This window comes from Salvia hispanica, chromosome 3 (assembly GCF_023119035.1).
Source record: "Salvia hispanica cultivar TCC Black 2014 chromosome 3, UniMelb_Shisp_WGS_1.0, whole genome shotgun sequence".
Lineage (NCBI taxonomy): Eukaryota > Viridiplantae > Streptophyta > Magnoliopsida > Lamiales > Lamiaceae > Salvia > Salvia hispanica.
The window spans coordinates 41,939,531-41,959,856 of NC_062967.1; the positions used below are offsets into that span (position 1 = coordinate 41,939,531).

The 20,326-nt window shown below is 35.8% G+C and overlaps 2 protein-coding genes across 2 annotated transcripts; both read right to left on the reverse strand.

Moving 5' to 3' along the window:
* Positions 1-8,625: 8,625 nt before the first annotated feature.
* Positions 8,626-11,821, reverse strand: LOC125211256 (ankyrin repeat-containing protein BDA1-like). The gene is made up of 2 exons (XM_048110985.1): positions 11,197-11,821; positions 8,626-9,669 (listed from the first exon to the last, which is right to left on the reverse strand). The coding sequence occupies exons 1-2, from the start codon at positions 11,773-11,775 to the stop codon at positions 8,929-8,931; spliced, it is 1,320 nt and encodes a 439-aa protein (XP_047966942.1). The 5' UTR covers positions 11,776-11,821; the 3' UTR covers positions 8,626-8,928.
* Positions 11,822-19,083: 7,262 nt separating this feature from the next.
* On the reverse strand, positions 19,084-19,952 carry LOC125210216 (secreted RxLR effector protein 161-like). The gene is made up of 3 exons (XM_048109786.1): positions 19,597-19,952; positions 19,334-19,552; positions 19,084-19,186 (listed from the first exon to the last, which is right to left on the reverse strand). Exons 1-3 carry the CDS (start codon positions 19,950-19,952, stop codon positions 19,084-19,086), a joined length of 678 nt encoding a protein of 225 aa, XP_047965743.1.
* Between the last annotated feature and the right edge of the window lie 374 nt (positions 19,953-20,326).

A 20,326-nucleotide genomic window follows, 5' to 3' on the forward strand; every position in this document is an offset into this window, starting at 1 on the left:
ATTTTTCTCAATTATCCTAGTGGTGTGCAAAACCACATATTTTAGTAATACACAAACTACGTTGCATTATGTAATTAATTAAATAAAATAAAGAATAAATATTTATTTGAATGAAATATGTTTTTCTTTGTACACATGCGACAGCTAAAAAACCTGAAACTTCTTAATTTTTCATTTCAAATCTTATGAAAGTAGCCATTTAAATTATGTACGTGAATTAATTGACGTACATAATTTAAATGGCTACTTTCCCATTAATCAACAAGGTCTAGTGACTAGGTCTATATATATTCGTACCCCTTGATTCTCTACATCAGGCAAATATAAGGCATAGTTTTTCATCACTATATCTTGATAGTTGATATTGAACTCAAAAATATTTTATACACTCAACAAATCCAGTAGGAACGTCCCTCAACCCATTAACTACTATCAGAATTATGAATGAGAAAATGAGACACTAAAAAAAATGTTCACTAAAAATTTTGTGGATGCATGAAATTGGTGTACTAGTCGTCATAGGCAGATATTTAATTTTAGTGGGGGACCAATTCATAACAATTGAATTAATTTTTTTGGAATTTCGTTAATAAAAACAAATTTAGGATTACTTTCATTCACCACTCTCTATCTCTCCCTACAATAATTGCACAAACTGTTGATTATATTCTCTTACATACGTAGACAAAGATGCTTTATATATCGTCATCATGAATGCATTTTTGTACATTTTTCACCAGAGGATGGAGAGAAATCAATGGGAAAGAGCACCTATAAATATGTTACATCAACCTTGTCCGTTTTGACGAAGTCTTATAATTAATTTGTGGCTACTAAATTTTTTAATGCTTTATTTTACATTACTAAAAACGGCTTTTAACTGAGGGAATGGTAAGGGTTTGTCTGGTTTTAATGCCTTTAAGCACAAAATCAAGTGTCCTATTATGTGAGAATTGATTGAGCACTCCGAGGTTAAGGTTTTGAGGGGTTATTCATAGGAGTTGAGGTTTTACCTTTGTCTATAACACTGAATTAATAGTGAAAAACAGATAGCTGAGAAAAATTGGTCTTGTAATATGTGTAGTGTTGTGTGTGCGCAATGTGTGAATGTGCCTGATTTTATAACTATTTGCAATTTCAATTATCTAGTACTCACTCTGTCTCATAAATTTTGTCACACTTTGATCGGACATGAGTTTTAAGAAATGTAATGGATAGTGAGTTGACAAAAGTTAGTGGAATGTGAGTCCTACTTTTATATATTAGTTTTATAATAAAATGTGAGAAAGAATGAGTTAGTGGAATATGGAGAATGTGACAAATTTTATGGGACGGACGGGTGGAAAAACGAGACAAACTTTTTGTGACAAATTTTGATACGATATTCAAATCGAGGAATGGAGAGGAATTGTACTGTAATTTAATTTCAAATCCAAACTTTTTGTGGAACAAAGATTGGATTTGAAATGGAGGGCTTCAATTTCAATTTTGCAGAATCAATTCTATGATAACAAATGGAGCCTAAAAGAGATTCAAACCCAAATTAATCCCAATTTATAATAATTTAGAACTTTAGACTACGGTAAATCATTATTCATATAAAATGTTTCATACTTGTTTTAAATTGGTAGAAAAGATTTCAAGTTAGCATAACTAATACAAAAGGTTAAGATGACGTTTCCAAGTTAACATAACTAAGGGCATCCACAATGGGGCGCCCTATGCGACGCCCTAAGCCCCGCTCTATGCACTGCCACATCAGCATTTTATCCTCCGCCTCTTCCACCTGCAGTGGGGCTGACTATAGCCCGCCTTAAGCGACGCCCTAAGCATTTTACTTCTATTTTGTATTTATATTTTTATGTTCGCAAATGTAAATAAAAATAAACAAATAAAAACAACATAATTAAAGGGAATTTCTAAATTTACTTAATTAAAAAAAAGTTACAAAATAAGAAATAAAAAAAAAACACTAAATACAAAAAAAAAGGAGGCTAGTCTAGAGTAGTCCCAACTTGCGGCTGAGGCCATCGATCATCCGCTGGATGGACTCGATTTGAGCCGGGTTGGTCGTCTGCATGAGGGCGGTGTGCGCATCCAACAACGTCCTTTAGTCGGAGGAGGCCGCCAAATCCGAGTAGGCATGGGCCGCAGTCGAACTCGGGGTCGGCGACGGGGCCTGGTCAGGCGGCGCAGCGGAGGAGGATGTGGCCTTGCCTTTGCCCTTGGCAGCCTTGACGCCAGGGGGACGCCAGGAGGACATTGGTGTGCTGGAACTCTCATCCTCGAACATCGGATTGTTGAGGTCCATTGGAGACACGCCACTCTCGCTACTTGTATAATCAGCGAAGGTGCGCTTCGACGCCCTCTTACTCGTCGCCGTCGATGGGGGAATCACACCACCAACGACTGTATCGCTTTGTCCGGGACTGTATCGCCGTACAATGACATGTACGACTGTATCGCTTTGTCCCGCACATCCAAGAGACTCTCTCCACTGCCCTGCTCCCTCTCGCACTTCTCGTACTCCCCGCGAACAAATTTACCTGCTTCTTTATTTGATCTCAGTGCTTGCGGAGCTGCTCCCTGTGGCGCTTGTAGGCGTACGCCGGCTTGGCCGCGTTGTATTTCTCGGCGATGCGCTCCCAATATGCAGTCACCTTCTGGTTGTTGGCGAACACCGGATCCTCCGAAACATCAATCCAACTTCTCGTCAAGACGATGGATTCGGGGTCGGAGTAGTTCGTCCTTCCCGGGGCGAACTCTTCACACACCTCCGTTGAAGGCAACTTGTGGGCTCGTGTCTTGGTCCGCTTCTTCTTGGTGGCGGAGCCAGACGCAGCGGCGGCGGCAGCGGAGGGAGCGGTGACGGCGGCGGGGACGGCCGCGAGGTGCGCGGCGGCAGCGGAGGGACGGTGGGGAGAAGGCTCCATGTCGGACAGCCCGTACGAGTCGGTGCTGAAGTCGGGATCGTACTCGGTGTTGGTGTCGAATGGCCGGTATTCGTCGGGTTCTGTACCCGGCCATCGTGCACCACCGAACATCGGACTATTCGGATTTGGGTAATCTCCGGAATCCATTTTGCTTGAAATGTAGAAAATGTAGTGTGCATTTGAGAGTGAAGAGAGTGAAAAATGAAGTGAAAATGAGAGGTATATATAGGTTTTGAAAATTTAATAAAATTAAAAAAAAAAACGGAAACGCGTCGCATCGTCCGGCGGACGATGCGACGGACGATGGGGTATCCTCCGCGCATCGTCCGCGGACGATGTATCGGGCGCGGACGATGGTTTAACCATCGTCCGCGATGCTGCAGTGGTTAGATCACGAATGAAATGCGTCTTTGTCAATGTACTTCCAAACATGGAATTCCATATTTTCATCCAGAAAACACTTGTATAGTCAACGCAATGCAAAATAATAGTAGTAGTATAAATTAATTAATTAGCATCTTAATTTTAGGGAAGAAATAGATTATTCAACAAAAATGAATCTAGAAAACGTTCGACGTCGACATGCTAGACAATGCTTTAAAAATGTGGAGGCTCAACAAATTTGATCTGTTCGACGCTGTTCTTCCCTGCTTACGACCTCTTTAAAAATGTGAATGCATCATATTCGTCAAAACCTCTTGAATGCGCGTCCGTTTTTGTAAGCCATCACGGCCTCCCCTGCTTTGTGTGGAAAGCCATGGTTGCTATGAGGATCGCAAGTCGCAATCACCATTATGGAGGAGTCCCGTTTCTTGGTCAGCCACTTCACCGGCTGAGTGTCTTTGTACCTGGTTTTGGATTTGTTCGAAAAGCGACTTTGCTGTTTGGCCGTTGGAGTTCTTTGCATTGATATCTATGTTGTCATTTTCGAATAGATACTCTACAATCTGCAATATTGTGTGTTAATGTTCTTGATTTTAGGTAGAGAAAGTTGTTACTCATTTTCTTGAATCCTGATCCTGTGATTATTGAATGATCTTGATTTATTGCCTTTATTCAGCCTAAGTTGTTGGTTTATAGCATAAATTCACAATGGAATTAGGCAAATATGATATAGAAGCCTGTTCCATCTATGTCTTTCTCCCTCTCAGTTTGCTCTATAAATCAAGATCATTCAATAATCACAGGATCAAGATTCAAGAAAATGAGTAACAACTTTCTTTACCTAAAATCAAGAACATTAAACACAAAACTCCACATGCCTTTAGCATAAATTATCAGTTTGCTCTATAAACTCCACTCGTATTTGTTCTAGAAGCGGACATATTGAGTGAACAAAATAAAAGAAATCTCGACATGTTGAGTGGGACGAAACATATATAGGAGAAATTTTACTCTAATAATTGCACAATTTGTTGATAATAATGTGTCATTTTACATATTAATGCTTACTTGGATTGGGTTTTTGGATTAATTGTAGTTAAAACGTTTGGGCCACTTTTATTGTTTTTGGGCTCTTATTTAATTTACACTTGGGCCATTCTTTTAATCTATTTGGGCTGTTTTATTAAAATCCATCTTTGGACTGTTTTTTACTTAATTTGGGCAGTAAAAAATATCTTTTGGGTGCATAAATTTTATTGGGCCTGATTTTATTTACTGTATTTATTAAAAGCAAAAAAACTTGAGAAATAAATATTTATAAGTTTTTACTTATTATTTTCATTTATTAATATTATTGTATGGTAAATATTTAATCATATCTTGAGTCATATTTTGTAGTGTTTCAACTTACTAATTTTATTTTATTGTTGTGTAGTTAATGTTGGTTTGGTGTATCAATTCAAAGTTCAATAGCTAAGAGTGATGTTATTCTTGATAAACCTAATTCATGTAATGATAATATCATTTGTTCGTCTATTGATTAAGTATTTTTATAAAAGAAATTGAAAATTTTAAAATCTAATTTTGAATGCTTTTATTTATATATTCACTTGATAAATTCATTTAATTTCTTATTTTTAACATATTTCTATTTTGTTAATAATTTCTTTTTTTTTCTTATGTAGAAAACTGGAATATTGGTAATGCTTTATTCTATTGTTCATATTGTGGTGCATACTTTTGGTTGGAGGAACGTCTTGGAAAACCAAATAATGTTACTAACCTAATATATTCAGGTTGTTATATGAATGGGAATTTCTAGATTCCTAATATGATACCTCCTCCTCGAGGATTATATCTGTTAATATATTCTCTAAAAACTCAAAAAGTGCTCATTATTGGAAAAACATCCGGTCATATAATTCGATGTTTGGATTTACCTCAATGGGAGGTAAAGTTGATAATAGTACGAACACTGGTTATTCTCCACTTGTTTTTCGTTTGCATGGCCAGAATACCACTTAATGGGTAGTTTATTGCCAGAAGATAGTCTCCTCCCAAAGTTTGCTCAATTGTACATTTACGATACGGAGAATGAGATCAGTAATAGAATAATGTATATGAGGTATGTCTATTTTTTCATCAAGACAACATAGTTAAATTATTTAATTTGTAATTTGAACTTTTTGTGTTGAATTAAATATTATTTTACATCATTGATTCCAATGTTAATATTGTTTACACAGAAGTTTTTCAAAACTTAGAAACTACTGGTTTGTTGTTGTTTCTAAGTTTTGGTACATATATATGAATATTTATATTTTGTTGATCATATTTGTTGAGCTCATTGTTTATTCCAATAATCTCATTTTTACGCTTTGATCTTTACTCACACGTATTTTCTATGTATTCATTATATTTTGTATTCATTATTAAAAATGCTTATGTCTCGTACGTAGCACGAGTGTTAATACTAGTGCGTTTAATGCACAAGTTTGAGTGTTTTGAGGCAAAACAAATTGTGCGGGGATCCAACACTGATTGCTTCACGTGATTTCTCGTCTAATCCGTTTCCTCTCGTCACAAATCTGCCTTCAGTTATCTCCTACATATCACGCACTTATTTTTCAATTTATGCCTTCTGAAAATACGGATACCTATAAGGCCTCACATTTACCGGCTTTGTATTGGGCAAGAGATGAATCCGATGATCAAATGATCATGACGGTGGCATGCCGTACGGCTGCTCAAAAACCGAACAGTATCCCTCCCACATCTCCAATATCATGGCTGGCAAGTCACCTGGAAACGTTTCCTGCGCGTTGGATTCTCCAGGTTGCACCCCACTGTCGAAGGGCACGATCTCGTAAAACTCATGTTCGGACGCCTGTGTTGTCAGTAGGGATAAAGAGTGCAGAGATATCTGCCTGGGGCCTGGAACCATGCCCCGTAAAAATACCGCATGTCCTTCTTTGGTGAATTCCAACGTTTTCTCCACAACAAAGTCTGTGGAAATCTTCCCCAAGGATTCCAACCATTTCATTCCCAGGATGACATCCGGCCCATGGTGGGCGAGAATATGTTGATCCACCAAAAATAAATTACCCGAGTTAATTTCGTCCTAAGAGATATATGAGTACAAGCAACGAGGCTCCATTACCTACTAGCACACGAAACGGCTGAATCGGAGTGAGCTCCAACTGTAAGGTTTCTGCAATGCGAGGGTGGAGAAAATCCAGCGTCGCTCCTGTGTCGATCAAAACTTTCATTGATGTTGATTCTAACGCACCCTGTACAATAAAGGGTTTCGAGCTTCCCCGAACATCTAGCGCATGTAAATGCGACAAGTCTGCAACAATCAATTCGTCCTCCGAAAATTGATCTCCCGATTTGTCATCCTGCGGGTCGTCGAGGTCATCGTCCATATAACAGAGAAGTTTCATTTTGCAAATGTGACCCGGTACCCACTTTTCTGGACAATGACAACACAGTCCTCGGTGAGACCTCTCCGATTTCTTAGCATTAGATACCCTAATTGTACCCGTGATCTGTCTGGCTCCCAGCCCTGCAAGTCGGTTGCCTGATTTGGAATGATCGCACCACTGAAAGTGGGGGGCAGACCCAGTACGGTGGTTGCTGACAACCGGTTCTCCCTCGTTGACCATTGTCTGCAAGAGAAGGATCAAGACGGCTGTTGGCGCTCCTCCTGAGTTGCCGCCAAGCGCAGCGCCAAAGCCATCGCTTCTACCAACGAATCTGGTTGCTGCAGTTCGACCATTTCTTGGAGTGGTTGTTTGAGCCCTTGAATAAAGATCGGAACCAAGGCAGATTCAGTCAAATCCTCTACACGATTGAGATAACGTTCGAATGTGGCATGGTACTCCGCCACTGTAGTCGTTTGCACCAACTTCGTGATTATTGTGGGACAATTATTGTGGGACGGACCGAAATGAAAAGAGTGTCAATTATTATGGGACGGAGGGAGTATTGAATAAAGCAATATCTTTCAAGTATGCTTTTAGTTATATAAATTCCAATCATGTTTTGTCTTGCCATATTTTATTTTTAGCAATGGCTATATGTTTGTCTAGTAAAATGGTTGTCTAGTAAAGGGAGTGTCCCTATGGACCGGTTTAGTTTGATCGAATATGGGTTTGAGTGTGGCCTTCTTACTCACAGTCTACAAAACATGAGATTAGGCATCATCCTTCGAGTTGGCCGGTATAGTGACTTAAAATGTGACCACATTCCCGGTTCAGATATGGTAGATGGATGCTCAGGAGAATAGACTTGCCATTTACAATTTACAAAAGAAAAGTTTTTAGTGTACTCAAACCTTTTTAAGATAAATTCCGAGCTCACTTAGTGATGTCTTGACAAAACCAGTTTTATATTTTGGCATGTGTCATCAAGTACTCAGTCATGCATATGTTTTAAAAATGTGCAGATTGAGTGGTGATGACGATGAGTGGTGATCATAGATGGCAAATGTTTGATGGTATGGTGCTTGAATGCATCGTGTCTCTATACATGATGTCATTTGTGTCAAGAGATAATCAAGGAAACCATTTACCGTAAATGAGGAAGGCAAATCACTGAATATAAGGAAAATATTGGAGCATTAATATGAAATTGGTATGTCTAGAAATAGGATTATATTCTTCCATATTTACATTGTATTCCTCTCCTATATTATATATTAGGATGTACTGTACATGAAAAAATACACTGAAATCTAAAAACCAATTCTATCTACGTTTGTTTACCATGTTTCTCAATACCTACCTCGCTTCTCTCGATTATCATCATTAAGAATTCGCTCTAAAACACTTAAGCTAAAACAATATTTCTTTTGAGTATGTATATTGTTAAGATATTATTCCATTCGAGGTTATGAGTTCGTCCCCGTTTTTTTAATCCTTAGACATAATCAAGAGCTTTCTATACTTAGAAAGTACGTGACATATTTTGATGATGCTAGTTTGCAGCAATAGATAACAAAGCAAATAAATACATCTCTCTTATTAATTTAATTCGCGCTTAAAACTCATATTGCATGAAAAATGCATTTAAATCAAGGAAAAGAAAGCATATCCTATGACATGAATTGTAAGGGTTTAAACCTTTCCGTTTGATTTTCCATAGAATCGTAGATGACTTGTTATGTCTCCACATGTGCGAGAATTAGAGATGAAGAAACTAATATTTTAATACTAAGATAGGTAAAATACTCCATCCGTCCCACATGAGTATACACTTTTAATTGGCACGTGTTTTAATGCACATTGATAAAGTAAGAGAGATAAAATGAAAAATATCCAAAATATTATTAGTGTAAAATGAACCTCACATCATTAGAGAACATAGATTCGAAATTTAAAAAGTGCATACTCTTGTAGGATGGAGGGAGTACAATGCCCTTATTTGTACTTATTTAACCCTATGTGGTTCGACTCTATTATGCATTTTGGGTAAGAAGCGGCAAAGAAAACCCAAAGTGGAGCTTATAACTTCTGCTCGACAAATAACAACAAAATAAAAAGAAAATAGATTTAACAATTAAATCAAACATGCAGGCGCTGCGACTGTGTGATGGATTGGTAGCAATCAGCTAGCACAAAGAGCGTGTACACTTGACCACTCCCTTTCCAAGCTTTTTAAGGCCCCTCACTATCAAACGGATGGTGTGACCAAGGAGAAGGAGAAACATCAATCCGACCCACACAAGCAAAGTGTACACTTGCGGGTCTTCTAGAGTATACGGATCATGGCCTCCTTCTACCACTCTCAAATACACTATTACGGATAAATAACTCCCTGCGCTGGCTGAGATGGCGATCCAAATGATCACCATAAGGATCCACATAAAGAACCTACGCCTTATTGGCAATCCACTTGTCAAAAGCAATATGATGCTTAGAGACGATATGAACGCTACTGTGTTCCAAATGTAGAATTCGCTAGAATAATCGACAGTGGAATCTTTGGATGCAGGTTCGATTACATCAGGATCAATAGCGTCTGTTGCATTCATTGGAATAGGATGTTTTTTCCAAAGACCATCGGGAGGGTTAGTTCCAACTTGAAAAGTCATGGCCGCAATCAAGGAAGCCACCACCATTAATGTCTGTTTCTCTTTCTCAAGCCAAACAGCATGTTGCTTAAACAAACCATTCACACTGTTTTTATTTTCCTTCTTCTTTGCTGGCTTATCACCATGTGTAAGAAAGTACTCAATTTCGGGGTCCCTCGCATCTCTTCTGCTTCCTGTAAGAACATCTATTGGTGCTAAACCATCTTCATTTTTTGCATCCACGTCTACTGCATCCACGCTCACCAAAAATTTCACAGTCTGATTTCAAATAAACACAATCACAATTTAGAGAATTGATAAAATTGTTTGGTTAAATAACAATTTTATATTAGCTTGGAACAAGGCATCCTTCCTACTACAAATAATAGTCGGACGTTAGAAACATTTTTTCTACTTAACTATGTATAAAAAAATAAATAGGTAACGAGTGATTCAGTTGAGAACTATCTTAAAATGAGAACTTATCAATTGACAACACAAAACACATTAGTTGCTCCCAACTAATATGTTTTGTGCTTCAAACTGATAAGTTTTCATGTTTTTATTTTAAGATAGTTTTACGTTGAACCACTATATTGTGATCAATTGAGATTTTTTATGCTAATTGAGAAATGAGATGCAATATCAGTCACTCATTTTTATTAAATGGGCGGTCCACATTTTTCCACATGGAAAATATCTTTAGATTAATTAATTATGAAAGGGCAGAATGGTAATATCATAGTAAATTTTATTCAATAAATATTTTTTTAATTTTTAATTTTAATTTTTTATTATTATTTTTTTAAAAAATTTAATTTTTTTTTTTTTTTTAATTACATATACAATTCATGTCAACTACACACATATAATGTCAACTATGTGTACAATCCATGTCAACCACACACACAATTCATGTCAACTACACACATATAATGTCAACTATGTGTATAATCCATGTCAACTACATATACAATTCATGTTAACTACACAATATAATGTCAACTACATGTACAATTCATGTCAAATATTATTTATTGAATAAAGTTGTTGACATTTGATGTATAGTTGACATGAATTGTATATGTAGTTGAAAAAAAAAAATTTTTTTAAAATAATAAAAAAACAAAAAAAAAGTTAAAAAAAATAAAAAAAAAATTAATAAAAATTAATAAAAAAAAGTAATAAAATTACAATTATGCCCCTCTGTTGACATAAACTACATGTTGTTGACATTTCACAAATATTCTGGATGAGTGGCTGAGATTGCATCTCAATTCTCAATTAGGTTGATAAATCTCAACCTAACAAGACCCTCATTTTTTAATCTAAATATAGCCAAAATATAGATATATTGAATAGATAATTTCGATAAAATATTTATTAAAATATTTGAATATATTAATAATGAAAAATATGAAAATTTTAAGACACACAATATGAATAGAGAATATATTAAAGGGTAAAAGTTTAAAGAGAGAGCTCAAATACTAATCACATTATTATATAAGAAATGCAACACTTAGAGTAGGGCAAAAGAAATACTCCCTCCGTCTCAATAAATATGAAGCGCTTGCTTTTCAGCACGAGATTTTATGCAGTGTTGTTTTGTGAGTTAAAGAAGATAGAGTAAGCAAGAGAGAGGGAAAAGTAGAGAGAAAATTAGTTTTGTTTTAGACAACGTTTCATTTTTAATGTGACAACTTAAAAATAAAAAATGTATCATTTATAATGAGACAAAGGGAGTGTAACTTAAAGGATTACTATCTCATTAATTAATGATGTCTAGGGCTGTATATATCATACCTCAACTTGCTTCTCTGCAACAGCTAAATGCAAGACAGTGTTTCCATCATTATCCCTAGAGTTGATGAAGTCACCGGCATTTCTCACACTGTTCACTATTAGCTTAAGAGCCTCCAATTGGTAATTTTTGACACACAAATGCAAGATGCTCTCTCCTCCACAAGCCGTAACCCTCGTCGCTTCCGGTCGAGCTTCAAGCAACAGTTTCATAACTTCAACGTGGCCTTTTTCCGCTGCCAAATGCACCGGCAAAAGCTCGTTCCTATCGCGGGCCAAACACGCCTGGTTATCGACCGATAGAAGAGCCTTCACGACCCCGACATGGCCTTTAGCCGCTGCGAGATGCAGAGGAGAAGATAGATGCGAATTCAACTCGTTCACTAGTTTTGGCTGCAACCTTATGATTTCTCGAACGAAATCCACATGACCCAACATAGCTGCAACGTGCAAAGGTGTCTCATTGAAACGGTTAACTAGAGATCTCTCGAGGATTAATGGATCATCAATCAGTAGTTGTTGAAGTGAAGTAATGGAATTTCGTGTTGCAGCTTCGAATAGTTTGGTTTGAAGCTGCTCCATCTCTCTTTTATTTTCTCTCTTTTGTGTAGGTGTGGATATGCATGGACTGAACTCCACATTTTATAGACGCTTCCTAGCTAGATATTTATTTTTAGTGGTGTAACAATTCATAACAATTGAAGAAAATATTTTGAATTTAGCCTTCTATATTTATTTTTAGTGGGGGACCAATTCATAACAATTGAAAAAATATTTGCAGTTTTGTTAACAAAAATAAATTAAGGATGATCCCCATTCACCACACTCTATCTTTCCCTTCAATATTTGCACAAATTGTTGATAGTTTTGTGTAATTTTCACCGGAAGATAAATCACTGGAAATAGAGCATCTATACATATGGGACATCAACCTTGTCCGTTTCGACAGGGTTCTAGATAAGTTATTTTTTAAGTTAAGAGTGGAGTTTATTTAAAGCATTGAACTCTCTCCCATGAAAATATTATTTTCTGGATGAGCTTTCATGTTTGGTCTATAACACGAGATTACTGAGATATCAACAAAAGAGTATATTAAAACTTAAAAGTAACTAATGCATGCGATGATCATGGACTGTTCCAGGTAGGTTCGAGCGGGGCCATGAGTCTTTGCCTGTCTTAAAAACAATAGGATTGGTTATACCATCGTTAATCAGGAAGCCTCAATCCACTGAGTAACATCGATCATAATTAATAGTGAAAAATGAGTCAATTGGAAAAAAACATGGTCACTCCACATTTTATGGAAACATGAGTTTGGAGTACTAGCCACTGGCCAGATTTAGCAAGTAAGGTGGTGTTCGGTTTCCTAGATAAAATAGTACTCCCTCCGTCCCAAGGTATTAGACCAACTTTTCTTTTTGGGATGTCCCAACATATTAGACTCATTTCTTTTTTTAGCAAAAAGCATCTATCTTATTTTATTCTCCACCTACTTTTTTCTCTCTTCTCTCCCCTACTTTTTCCCTCTCTCATACTTTACTCTCTCCACTTTAACTATTTAAATATCAATTCCTTAAATCATGTGCCCAAAAGAAGTGAGTCTAATACTCCGGGATGGAGGGAGTATCAAGATACAATCTAGGATAAAGTTGTGAGATTATTTTAGTCATAGGAGGTTAACTATGACTAATTATTCATGATGTCTATCTAGGATTGAATTGTGGTATTGAATCTCATGAACCAAACAGACAAACACACTACATATTTAATCCCGGAATACAAAATTGCAACCTGAACACCCCCTTAAATGTCTACAATATTCTTCATCCTAAACCTTTCGTCTTTCGATCCATCTTAACATAACCTTCTATATATTACAACTAATCAATCATCTAACTTACTCTTCTCTTCTTGCTCTATACTGTCTTCCTTCGTTATTTAATATCTGCTTCTTCACCTCTTATTTAGAGACCAAATTTCACAAAACATAATTAAGAACCTATTTATAACTTTTCCTATTAATAATTAGAGTATGTTTTTTCTACTTAACCCCAAAAACTTTCAGCAATTAAATAAGAGATGATATTTATTTAAATCACAAAGTTGGTCAATTTCTAGAGTCACAAAAGATTTGAAAATGAAATATTAAATTTTTAATTTTCCTCAATTATCTTATCTGTGTATAAAATGGCGTGCTCAGGTGATACACAAACCGTGTCACATTATGAAATCAAGAAAATAAAATAAATATTTCCTCTGTCCACGAAAAATAGACTGCATTTGTCATTTTTTGTTGTCCACGAAAAATAGACCAAGTTTAAATAAGGAAAGTTTTAAACAATCTCTCTTATTTTTTCCATTATCTCTTACTAATAATATGGACCTCACATTCCATTAACATTACTTTCTCTCTCACTTTTTTCCCTTCTCTCTTTCTTTACCTATTTTACATTAAAACTCATGTCATTCATAGCGTGTCCCATTTTTCGTGGATGGGGGAGTATCAAATATTTATTTTTATGAAATACTCCATGTTTTTCTTTGTACACATATGCGACGAGTAAAAAAACGAAAACTTCTTAATTTAATATTTTGTTTTCAAATCTTATGAGACGTTCCAAAATTCTTCCGATTCACTTACATAATTTAAATGGCTACCATCCCACTACTTAACAATTAACAGGGTCAAGGTGTTTATATAATTATATATAATACGGAGTATATCAACAACATAAGCCAAATACTCTCTCCGTCCCAAGATAAGTGACCTACTTCTTTTGTGCATGGGATTTAAGGAATGATATTTAAATAAGTTAAAGTGGAGAGAGTAAAGTATGAGAGAGGGAAAAGTAGAGGAGAGAAGAGAGAATAAAGTAGGTGGAGAATAAAGTAAGAGAGATGACTTTTTGCTAAAAATGGAAATAAGTCACTTATAGTGGGACACGCCAAAAAGGAATACAAGTCACTTATCTTGGGACGGAGGGAGTACAAGACATTGTTTTCATCACCATTCTGAGAGTTGATACACATTCAGTAGGAACGTTCCTCAATCCACCAATTACCATCAGAATTATTAATGATAAAATGGAAATAGAAAAACAAAAAATGTTCACTCCAAATTTTGTGGATGCATGAATTCGGTGTACTAGTCTTAGGCAGATATTTTTTTTAGTCATAACAATTGAATTCTATTGTTTTTGGAATTTTATTAATAAAAACAAATTTAGGATTACTTTCATAGTTTCACTCACCACTCTCTATCTCACCCTTTATAATTGCACAAATTGTTGATTGTTTTCTCTTACAAGTTACATATCGTCATCAGGAATGCATTTTTGTATATTTTTCACCAGAAGGACTGAAATCACTGGGAAAGAGGGGAATCTATATATATGTGACATCAACGTTGTCCGATTTGACGAAGTCTAATTAATTTGTGGCTACTATTTTTTTTTCCGCTGCTTTATTTTACATTAATAAAAAATGGCTTTAACTGATGGAATGGCAAGGGTTTGGCTGATTTTAATGACTTTAAACACAAAATTAAGTACCCTATTATGTGAGAATTGATTGAATACTCCAAGATTAGGGTTTTGAGGGTTTATTCCTAGGAGTTAAGACTTTATGGTAGGACTTCAATGTTGTCCATCCTAAATCGGTTGTACAAGGCCATAAGTGTACGTGGAGTTTATAGAGCAAATGAACTCTTCCCCACGATAAATTATTGTTTTCGAGATGAACTTTTATGTTTGGACTATAACATGAGATTACAAAGATATCATGAGAAGATTATACTTATTAAAGAGTAATCGATGCATGCGACAACCGGAGACGATTCCAGGTAGGGTCGAGCAGGGTCGACTGACCCATCGTTGGTCATCCATGGGTGTTCGCCCGCCCTAAAATCAATAGGATTGGTTATACCATAAGAATTTCATCAACATTCATCAGGATGCTTCAATCCACTGACTACCATCATAATTAATAGTGAAAATGAGAAAATTGAAAAAAAAATTGGTCACTCCACATTTTATGGAAGTAGAGTTCGGACTTCGAGTAATAGCCACTAGCCAGATTAAGCAAGTATCACAATGCAATGTCTACAATATTCTTCATCCTCAACCCTTCGATTAATGTTTAATATAACCTTATTTTACAACTAATCAAACAACTAGCTAACACTTAATTGTCCACTTTTGCCATTTTTATCAGTCCCCAATTAATTGTTCAGTTTCATTTTTTGCCATAAATGATAAATAGGCTCCACCTTTACATTTTTCTCAATTATCCCTGTGGTGTACAAAACCACATATTTTAGTAATACGCAAAATGTGTTGCATTATGTAATTAATTAAATAAATAAAATAATCCCTCCGTCCCAAGGTATTAGACCAACTTTCCTTTTTGGGATGTCCCAACATATTAGACTTGTTTCCTTTTTTAGCAAAAAGCATCTATCTTATTTTATTCTCCACCTACTTTTTTCTCTCTTCTCTCTTCTCTCCCCTACTTTTTCCCTCTCTCATACTTTACTCTCTCCACTTTAACTATTTAAATATCAATTCCTTAAATCATGTGCCCAAAAGAAGTGAGTCTAATACTTTGGAACGGAGGGAGTAATAAATATTTATTTGAATGAAATATGTTTTTCTTTGTACACATATACGACAGCTAAAAAACCTGAAACTTCTTAATATTTCATTTCAAATCTTATGAGATATACCAGAATTCGACCGATTCACGTACATAATTTAAAAGGCTACTTTAATTTCCCATCAATCAACAAGGTCTAGTGACTATGTCTATGTATATTCATACCCCAACTTGATTCTCTACATCAGGCAAATATGAGGCATAGTTTTCATCACTATCTTGAGAGTTGATGAACTCAAAAATATTTTACACACTCAACACATCCAGTAGGAAGTCCCTCAATCCATTAACTACTATCAGAATAACGAATGAGAAAATGAGACACTAAAAAAATGTTCACTAAAAATTTTGGGGATGCATGAAATCGTTGTACTAGTCATAGGCAGATATTTAATTTTAGTGGGGGACCAATTCATAACAATTGAATTTAATTTTTTTGGAATTTCGTTAATAAAAACAAATTTTGGGATTACTTTCATTCACCACTCTCTATCTCTCCCTACAATAATTGCACAAACTGCTGATTATATTCTCTTACATACGTAGGCAAAGATGCTTTATATATCGTCATCATAAATGCATTTTTGTACATTTTACACCAGAGGATGGAGAGAAATCAATGGGAAAGAGCACCTATAAATATGTTACATCAACCTTGTCCGTTTTGACGAAGTCTTATAATTAATTTGTGGCTACTAAATTTTTTAGAGCAATGATAAACAACCAAATTTTGTACAACTAAAATAAGTTATATTAATAATTTGATATATTAGTTATATATTAAAATTATAAATATAGTAAGTGGATAAGTTGAAAAGACTTATTAGCCTTTAACCTCATTTTTTATATTTATATTTGAATTTTCTTTCTATTATTTTTAAAATTTGAATTAAAGTAGGCACTAGTTACATATATAATTCTAAAAAAATAAAAAAATTATAAAAAATCATAAATATATAACCACAATATTATGCACTTCCCATGTACTATATATGTATCTAATATTTTAATTAAATTCATAAATAAACCTATTTTTTTATCAAATAAACAAGAATTTGGTTGTATAAAATTTGGTCACATAGATTTATTGAATTTTTTAATGCTTTATTTTACATTACTAAAAACGGCTTTTAACTGAGGGAATGGTAAGGGTTTGGCTGGTTTTAATGCCTTTAAGCACAAAATCAAGTGTCCTATTATGTGAGAATTGATTGGCTGGTTTTATAACTATTTGCAATTTCAATTATCTAGTACTCACTCCGTCTCATAAATTTTGTCACACTTTGATCGGACATGAGTTTTAAGAAATGTAATAGAAAGTGAGTTGACAAAAGTTAGTGAAATGTGGGTCCTACTTTTATATATTAGTTTTATAATAAAATGTGAGAAAGAATGAGTTAGTGGAATATGAAGAATGTGACAAATTTTATGGGACGAACGGGTGGAAAAACAAGACAAACTTTTTGTGACAAATTTTGATATGATATTCAAATCGAGGAATGGAGAGGAACTGTACTGTAATTTAATTTCAAATCCAAACTTTTTATAGAACAAAGATTGGATTTGAAATGGAAGGCTTCAATTTCAATTCCGCAGGCTCAATTCCATGATAACAAATGGAGCCTAAAAGATATTCAAACCGAAATCAATCCCAATTTATAATAATTAAGAACTTTGGACTACGGTAAATCCAGTATTCATATAAAATGTTTTATACTTGTTTAAATTGGTAGAAAAGATTTCAAGTTTACATAACCAGCAGGAGTAGTACAAAAGGTTAAGATGACGTTTCCAAGTTTACATAACTAATAGTACTTCAAAAGGTTAATTGTACCACAAGCTTTATGTGACATGTATTAAGTAAAGATCACGAATGAAATGAGTCTTTGTCAATGTACTTCAAACATGGAATACCATATTTTCGTCCAGAAAACACTTGTATAGTCAACACAATGCAAAATAATACTTCCTCCGTCCCGGATAATTCGGGTCATTTTGACTGGGCACGAGTTTTAAGAATTGTAATGGAAAGTGGGTTGAAAAAGTTAGTGGAATGTGGGTCCTACCTTTATATATTAGTTTTATAATAAAATGTGAGTAGGAATGAGTTAGTGGAATATGAGGTCCACTACCAAAAATGGTAAAAGTGAAGTGGGACAAATTATGTGGGACGGACCGAAATGGAAAACTGAGACGAATTATCTGGGACGGAGGGAGTAGTATTGTAGGGATCAGATTAGGTACGAATTCACTATTTACCAAGACCTCTTTGTTCTTCATTAGGAGAGCTCAGTCAAACTCTAACCATGCGACTAATAGTATCAAGATTACAAAGTTCGAATAAAAGAATGTAAAGTCTAGCTATTACAATCAATATCGAACCCTAGCTAAATCTTGATTCTCCACAACCTGCACACTCAATAAACTTGCCAGTAAGACAAAACCAGATCCTCTCGGATCTAAACCAGTTAATCAAGTGAACCACATATCAAGAACGAAAATAGAACAATCAAGGTAGTGGCTCAGCCACCCGCCTATAGAACAAGTCTATTCACCAGAAACCTAAATCCAAGGGAGCAACCGTTGAATCCACAAGTGATTCACCTCACACCGCAGAGATCAACACCAAACACTCCTTCACACCGGATCTAGAACTCAAGAACACGATCTCACACAAGATCTCTCACACACTCAAACCCTAGGTCTCACAACACAACCGGCAACCAAGGTAGTTGCCTCCACCGGTCAACACCTCTGTCAATCGCACAGAACCACCGCGAATAACCCCAAGGAAACCACCGGAGAAGCCATCGGAGAAGAAGAGTAAACAGAGAGAAGAGAGAGAGTATCTCAGACTAGAGAGAGAGAGAATTGAATAATGTGTGTGACTCAAAGAGTCACCACTCACATAACTAACACACACCACAATCCAACGGTTCAGAGCCTTGATCCGGGTGGGAGTACACATGCATCATCTGGAGGTAGAGGTAAGAGTATTGGGCTTGGCCCAAACTAATATCACATGGGCTACACAAATAACCGGCTCAAATGAAAGTCCACCACAAATACTCAACATACTTCACCTTGGACTTCATTATGGGAAACCAACTTGCACTATAGGTTAAGGTTTAATTCATCACAGCCTACAAGACAGTTTCCTTAGCACCAAAGGACTAAGTCCACAAGCATTTTGAAAACCACCAGGTTGCCTTTAGACACCAGAGGGGCTGACACCCATTAGTCTAAAAGGACTTCATGCCTCCACTTATCACCCTTACCACAGTTGATAAGAAGGCTGAGGTCTTCCTCCCCCCCCCTCCCCCGGGACATGCAACCTATCCTAGATCAAAATGCAAAAACTTAATGCAGAAAAGAAGTTTTTGTAATGGTAAAGGCTTAGTTCCCATGTCAGCTGGGTTTTTATCTGTATGCACTTTTTGAAGAAAAAACTTCACTCTTTTTTACAATATCCCTAATGTAATGAAACCTTACATCTATATGCTTTGTCCTATCATGGAAAACAGGATTTTTACATAACTGAATAGCAGATTGAGAATCAGAGAACACAACAGGAGAAGTTTTCACAAACTTAAGTTCAGAGAGCACTCTCTGTAACCATACAGCCTCTTCCATTGCCTCAGTGATGGCAATATACTCTGACTCAGTAGTAGACAGGGCCACTATATGCTGCAACTGAGATTTCCAACTTATGCAAGACCTACAGACTGTAAACACATAGGAAGTTGTTACTTCCTCTTATCCTTGTCATTAGCATAATTGGAATCCACAATACCAGTTAGTAAGACACCATCATCACACTTAGAATAGCATAATCCATACTTAGCAGTTTGCTTCAAGTATCTAAGCAACCATTTCAGAGTTTCCCAATGAACAGGACTATGATTTGACATATATCTATTAAGACAAGAAACTGTATAGGCAATATAAGGCCTAGTGCTAACCATCAAATACATCACAGATCCAATAGCATTAGTATAAGGAATTCTCTTCATAACATCAAGTTCAGTCTCAGACTTAGGGCACAGATCTTGACTCAACATAAAATCAGCAGCTAGAGGCACAGAAGCAGGTTTAGCATCAAACATGTTAATTTTTTTCAGAATTTTGTACACATAAGGCTCTTGATGCAACACAAGGGTAGAAGCTTTCCTATCTCTAAAGATGCTTATCCCTAAGATTTTCTAAGCATCACCCATATCCTTCAAGTCAAAATTCTTACTCAAAGCAGCTTGCACACCTTTTATGGTTTTCAAACAGGGACCCATAATAAGCATGTCATCAACATATAACAGCAAGAAAATAGGCACAGCATCAAGGTTCTTAACATATAAGCATGCATCAAAGGTACTTCTAACAAAACCTAACTTCTGCATACATGTATTAAACTTGATGTTCCACTGCCTAGAAGACTGTTTTAAACCATACAAGGCCTTTTTCAACAAGCATGCATGATTGGGAA

What these genes read in the sequence shown, in the direction of transcription:
- LOC125210216 (XM_048109786.1), bottom strand. Translation starts at nt 19,952, where the DNA reads ATGTTTGATGCTAAACCTGCTTCTGTGCCTCTAGCTGCTGATTTTATG. An exon ending in AATGACAAGGATAAGAGGAA is followed by an intron (nt 19,553 to 19,596) that starts GTAACAACTTCC and finishes GTCTTGCATAAG; the next exon opens with TTGGAAATCTCAGTTGCAGC. An exon ending in ACAAAGCATATAGATGTAAG is followed by an intron (nt 19,187 to 19,333) that starts GTTTCATTACAT and finishes ATTTTGATCTAG; the next exon opens with GATAGGTTGCATGTCCCGGG.
- LOC125211256 (XM_048110985.1), bottom strand. Translation starts at nt 11,775, where the DNA reads ATGGAGCAGCTTCAAACCAAACTATTCGAAGCTGCAACACGAAATTCC. An exon ending in TTGCAGAGAAGCAAGTTGAG is followed by an intron (nt 9,670 to 11,196) that starts GTATGATATATA and finishes ATTTGAAATCAG; the next exon opens with ACTGTGAAATTTTTGGTGAG.